General features: G+C 31.3%; 1 protein-coding gene across 1 annotated transcript; it reads left to right on the top strand.

Annotated features, from left to right (window-relative positions):
- The first annotated feature begins 465 nt into the window (after positions 1 to 465).
- LOC112504219 (1-aminocyclopropane-1-carboxylate oxidase homolog 1-like) lies at positions 466 to 2033 on the top strand. The gene is made up of 3 exons (XM_025108154.1): positions 466 to 980; positions 1362 to 1683; positions 1770 to 2033. The coding sequence occupies exons 1-3, from the start codon at positions 466 to 468 to the stop codon at positions 2031 to 2033; spliced, it is 1101 nt and encodes a 366-aa protein (XP_024963922.1).
- Positions 2034 to 6541: the final 4508 nt, after the last annotated feature.

Raw genomic sequence — 6541 nt, 5'->3', positions numbered from 1 at the left:
TTACGTGTAAAAATGTGGTCTCACGGGTCTCACGAAAACAGGCTGGTCTCACGTGAACCCAACCCTATATATATATATATATATATATATATATATAAACTAGCTTTTTATAATATTAGATATATACTTATATAATAGGAGGTCTTTTTTTAAAAACTTCGTAATTCATAAGATTTAATTTAGACCGTATAAATTAGTAAATTTAATTTTTAATTTAAAAAACTCTCTCTCCTATCTCCTTTGTTTAGTTTTAATATTTTAAAACATATTTTTTACGTAATTTAATAATAATTATTATTATTATATTTCTTATTATAATTATAATAAAAATGGAAAAAAGGAAGACAGAGAAGCCATGGACGAGTATATATAGGAATCCCCATCTCCCCAATTATACAAAAACTGTAAGGCTCATTATCTGATTTGAGTGTGAGTGTGGGTGTGAGGGTTAACCCAAAGACGAGTATGGTGAGCAACACGCCAATCGAATCAAATTACGATCGTGAATCCGAATTAAAAGCTTTTGATGATTCAAAATCCGGCGTCAAAGGCCTTGTCGACGCTGGATTGACAAAAATCCCTCGTTTTTTCCACCATCCTCGACCCATAATCAACGAGCCAAAATCATCAACTCTTCAGACTCAGGTCGATATCCCAATTATAGACCTCAAAGAAACCAACGCTCGGGCCGAGATTGTGGAAAATGTTCGATATGCTGCTGAAAACTGGGGATTTTTCCAGATAATCAATCATGGGATCCCGCAGAGGGTATTGGATGAGATGATTGATGGAGCACGAGGTTTTCATGAGATGGAGACGGAGGAGAAGATCAAGTATTACTCTCGTGATTACCAGAAGAAGTTTTTTTATACCAGCAATTTTCATCTGTTTACAGGTGATGCAGCTAGCTGGAATGATACGTTTCTGTCGGTTATGGCTCCTCAACCCCCTCAACCTGAAGAACTTCCCCCAATTTGCAGGTATTACGATGTTCAATGTAATTATTAATTATGAACACCCGACACCAAAAATGTTTAATTTATGATAAATTTATACAACGGTTTTGCATGTCGTAACAAGTTTCTTAAACCAATTTTAAAATGAAGCACATGTATTAGCTTTTTTTATACGAGACTTTGAGAAAAGTATCCTATAAACATCTCTTTTTTATAAGACGCTTGTTTTCAAATAAAAAAATATTATGACGTCAAATGTCAAAACATTTATTAAAACGTCATATAAACTTATTGTAATATTTGTATATATGACATACATATTAAGAGTATTAATCTGCAAATGCTTATTTTTATCTCTTCCTACATATATAGACCCTGCTTTAAAAAAAAACTATTAATATGCAGGAACATCATAACGGAGTACTCTGACCAAATCATGAAATTGGGGTTTACTCTTCTGGAGTTGTTATCTGAGGCTCTTGGTCTAAAACCAGATCACCTCAAAAGTTTGGGATGTGGTCAAGGACTTTTTGTCTTGGGTCATTACTACCCACCTTGTCCTGAACCAGAATTGACATTTGGTGCAAACTACCATACTGATTCTGGTTTCTTGACCATAGTTCTACAAGATTCATTGGGTGGCCTTCAAGTCTTACACCAAAAGCAATGGGTTAATGTCTCACCGCTTCCGGGTGCTTTAGTCGTTAATATCGCGGATCTTTTGCAGGCAAGTTTACGTCATTCATGAAACAAAAATATATGTTTTCTTGTCGATAAATGATGGAACTAACTTTCATCTTTTTGCACACGTAGCTCCTCACGAACGATAAATTCAAAAGTGTCCATCATAGAGTATTGGCACAAAAAGGAACACCGAGGATATCAGTGGCAGCCTTCCTGCGGCCGTTTCATGAGGGGATCGAGTCAATTGTTTACAGGCCGATCAAAGAGTTGGTATCTGAAGAAAACCCTTGTGTATACAAGGACGCCAGCTTGGACGAATTTGTGAGACTTCGAAGGAATGCTGAAGGACTAGATGGAAAATCTGCCCTTGCTCCTTTCAAGTTGGATCCATGAAGGTCTACAAGTGTGTTTATTGCACCTAGCTAGCGAGTTTGATTCGACTTAAGTTATGGTATTTGGTGATTTCTATAATGTTGTTTATGAGTACTAATAACGTTGTTCGTGTGTGAACTTTATGGTATGTGGTTATTTCTATAATGTTGTTTTTGAGTACTAGAAACGTTGTTTGTTGTTTTTAAAAGCGCAAAAAAATAAAAATTCATTTGTGTCTACGGAGGTTCAAATGTGGTGACTCCGGTTTACCTGCAAAGCAGGTGGTCCCCCTGGAATTAGTCAGCTCGCATAGCGGATTGGATATCCAGGTTAATAAAAAAAAATCGTAAAAAACAATAACAATCAACTCAACATCTACACCATTTTTAAGATTAGATCATCTTTAACACATTCTCCAAGATAGGAAAATTTGGTGAGAGATAGATGGTGTGAAACTATTTAAATTTGGAAAATTCTCCATAAATGATTATCAAGAGAGAAATGTCTTTTTATCATTTTCTCACCAATAAAAAAATTTGAAATTAAATTTTATGATAAGAAATATTAATATTTTCTTAAATATATGTAATATTTTAATAATATAATTAATATTGTAATCTCTAAAATTAAGAATCTGTTACAGTTATAGATAACCTTTTCTAAAGATTTTGAATTTTGATTCCAAAATTTTGGAGAAAATATGTTGGAGACGTTGTTACAACATTAATTAAATTATTAAGATATTCTTTAGCCAAATTTTTTTAAAATTTCCATTATTTCCATCTTATAAAATCCATTAGAGATGCTTTTAAATTATGGAAAATTACACAAACATAAAATCATGATTTTTTTTAAAATCTGATAAGTTGTGATGCTCTAATTTTTGATGTTTGGAACGCCCAAAACAATTTACAGTATATTTATCTTTGTGTAATGGCTAAAAGCGCCTTCAAGAGCTTCTCTAAAATAAGAAAAATTGGAGAAAATGAGGATTTTGAATCAATATTTTGCTCCAACAGCTTCCACAAAACTATCATTCAACATGGATAAAGTAGGAGAGATAAGAGTTTTTTCTCCAAATATGGAGATCACCTAAAAAATAAATTTGAAATAAAATATTTAGAAAAAGAAATAATATTTTAATAAATAAATGAAATATTATGATATTATAATTAATATTAGATTCTCTAAAATAGGAAATCTGTTGGAAATAAATATAATCCTTTTTTTTAAAAATTATTTTATTTTTATTTGGAAAATATATTAAATATGTTATAATAGTATTGGATATTATTTGTTTACTTTTTAATAGTTCCATTAAGAGATAAGCCTTTGAATCGTTAAGAGGTAGATTTTGTTTGGCAAAAAAAAACAGTCTGTCTTGTTTGGCAAAAAAACAATCTGTCTCTTAATAGTTATAAAACCATATGAATGATTTTGTATTATGGGTCTCTTTTAACCATTCAGCACCCTGATTTCATTGTATATAATTATCAAACAATTATATTTTATTTTACACTATATAATAAGAGTATTTTAATCATTTTACTCCATATCATTTAACAACTGTCAAACAACCCCTTAATCCAAAAAAATGCAACTGCTTTCGAGCACTTTGGTTACCCACACTTGGGATCCGAATTATATAAAATTCTCAAAAATATCATTGACTTTTATAATTTAATGAATAAAATATTTAACATTTTATTCGCCATGAATTTATAAATACTCTTTTTGTTGCCTATATGCATTTGATCGTCGTCAGGACGTGTTATTTTGGACATTTTAGTCTGTTTATTTTTATTTATTTGAAATTATTTTATTATATAATTTAATAATAATTATAATATAACTATTTTTCTTATTATAACTCTCTTAATTTATAAAGTTCTTATAATAATTAAGAATAAGCATAAACCGAACCAATTGTCTATATTACAATAGTTATGAAGGTACAATACCTTTGGAAGTTAGATTGTTCAAAGCGTTAAAAATATTTTTTGGGTTTTTGAAGAGAAATTACTCGAAAAGGTTTGGGTATTAGTCATGAAGAATCAATAATGTACGGTTAATTTGCTGGAGAAGGGGGGGGGATGAAGGTGGTTGTGTCGGAGTATGCAAGGGAGGGTGTAACACCCCAATATCATATTTGCATATAAACATATATTTCCTCATATCATGAAATATAAATTTACACAATTGGTCTCACTAATTACAAAATAACTACCAATTTTTTCCACAAAGTTCCTATACAACACTTGAATACATAAGAAGTATTCAAATACAAAAGAAGAATGTGCTAGCCCAAAATTACATGCAAGCATATATATATATATATATATATATATATATATATATATATATATATANAGCGATCAAATGAAAACCACTCCAATTTGTAAAAACCGTAAAAACTACTCTCATCAATCGTTAATCTTATGAAATTTTTTCATGAAATTGTTAATCTTGTGAAATTGTTTCATATAATACTTTTTTTGATGAAGTTATTTCATATGTGGTTATGCAATTGTTTCATATAATACTTAATGAAATTTTAATGAAACTGTTTCATGTATTTCTCTAAAATTAAAGTAATTAAGATGATAATATCCATGATTAACACCCTCTACAATAAAAATGGTTAATCAACCTCTCATAATTATAAAAAAATGAACAAAATGAAAAATTATGATTGGTTGAATGAGGTTTTCACGTTTTTACAAATTGAGTGGTTTTTATTTGAACCCACCCCTATCTAGATATATATATATATATATATATATATATATATATATATATAACTTCACAAGTTTCTCATCCCCTCCTCTGATTGAGAACGACCTGTAATACACATTTTCAAAACACAAAATGAGGGTTGGACCTTGAGGTCTAATGAGAAATCCATTTGATGCAATTACAGGGTGAATAATCATCAAATCACATTTATGAAATCATATTCATAATAATAACAAATATACATTATTTTGATATAACAAACCTCATTTATTGCATCCAAATAACTTAATAAACACATTTTGAGTAAACTTGTCGCATCATATAGATGATTATATAATTTTCTTGTATCACATGGGTGAGACAAATCCAACTCCTATGTTGCGAAAACCTCAACTCATTGCATCACAATGGTGATAAACCCAACTTGTCGCATCACACATGTGCGATAAGTCAATTTTGTCACATCACAATGATGCGATAAACTCACTCCTCGCATCAAAATAGGTGCGATAACCACTTTTTATCACATCAAAAGGATACGATAACTTTAAGTCATTGCATCACACAGATGCGATAACTCCACGTCATCACATCATAAGGATGCGATAACAATGAATGTTTAATCAAAACTCAGTTATAACTCATGATTTTGTCATCCTTATCCTGGTATACACCTCTCTTTGATATGTCACCTTTATAACCAAAATATACCTCTCTTTGATATGTCACTTTTATTCCAACACATGATATAAACATAGCAATGTCTCACAATTATGCCAGCTATGGCGTCAAAAATAGTTTTATAACAACAACTCACATAAAAAAACCATATGGTTCTACATTTTATCTTCCAAATAAGGAAAGTTTGTAAACTTAAACTCACCTTAATCACAAAGAGATGAAGTTATGGAGATGAATAGCAATTAATCCAGGTAAGAATTCACAGAATCAACATTCTTCTTTTCTTCCTCTTTTGGGTTTTCTTTTCTCGGTTTCAAAGATCACATACCACTATAAAAGTCTTACCAAATTTTTTTAAACAAACATCATTCCAATGAGATAAAATAAAGAGGCGGTGAAAAAGAAATTTTAGCATATAACCAACTTAAACCCTTCAACTTACCAACATTAATCAGAAACCACCTTGATCTTTATAAACAAATAACCCGGTTATCACATTATCCTCCCCTTAAAAGAATTTCGTCCCATAATTCATTCAATCAAACAACTGAGGATATTTTGATCTTAATTCTAATTCCAGTTCCTATGTAGCTTCTGGACTCTTACGAAAACGCTTGTCTTCCGGTCAGTGACGGCCTCAGGGGTTTCCTCAAAATTCAACTTATTATCAACTTGCACCTCAGGTAGCAGTACTGCCAAATTCGGATTGGCTAAACACTTTCACAAGCTAGACTCATGAAAAGTGTTATGAATTGTATTGAGTTCCTCAGACAACTCCAATTGATATGCTACTGAACCAACCCGCTTATAAATTTTAAATGGCCCAACGTACCTCGGACTAAGCTTACCTCTTTTCCCTACTCAAACAAAACCCTTCCACCGAGAAACCTTTAACATTACAAAATCTTCCTACCAGGAATTCAATCGGTTTGCATCGTTTGTCGGCGTAAGTTTTCTGTCGGTCCTGAGCTATTTTTATTCGTTCTCGTATCTGATCTATCTTTTCAGAAGTTATTTGAATGATCTCTGGACCAACCAACTGCTTATCCCCCACTTGATTCCAACATAACGACGTTCTGCATTTTCGGCCAAACAAAACTTTATACGGTGCC

This window comes from Cynara cardunculus, unplaced genomic scaffold, assembly GCF_001531365.2.
Source record: "Cynara cardunculus var. scolymus isolate 2C unplaced genomic scaffold, CcrdV1 Un_Scaffold_4929, whole genome shotgun sequence".
In the NCBI taxonomy this organism is placed as follows: Eukaryota; Viridiplantae; Streptophyta; class Magnoliopsida; order Asterales; family Asteraceae; genus Cynara; species Cynara cardunculus.
The sequence above is the reverse complement of the archived record's forward strand: the minus strand, read 5'-3'. Positions and strand labels throughout refer to the sequence as shown.

Coding starts and splice junctions, on each gene's coding strand:
- LOC112504219 (XM_025108154.1), top strand. CDS start 466: ATGGTGAGCAACACGCCAATCGAATCAAATTACGATCGTGAATCCGAA. Junction 981..1,361: donor GAACTTCCCCCAATTTGCAG/GTATTACGATGT, acceptor ATTAATATGCAG/GAACATCATAACGGAGTACT. Junction 1,684..1,769: donor ATATCGCGGATCTTTTGCAG/GCAAGTTTACGT, acceptor TTGCACACGTAG/CTCCTCACGAACGATAAATT.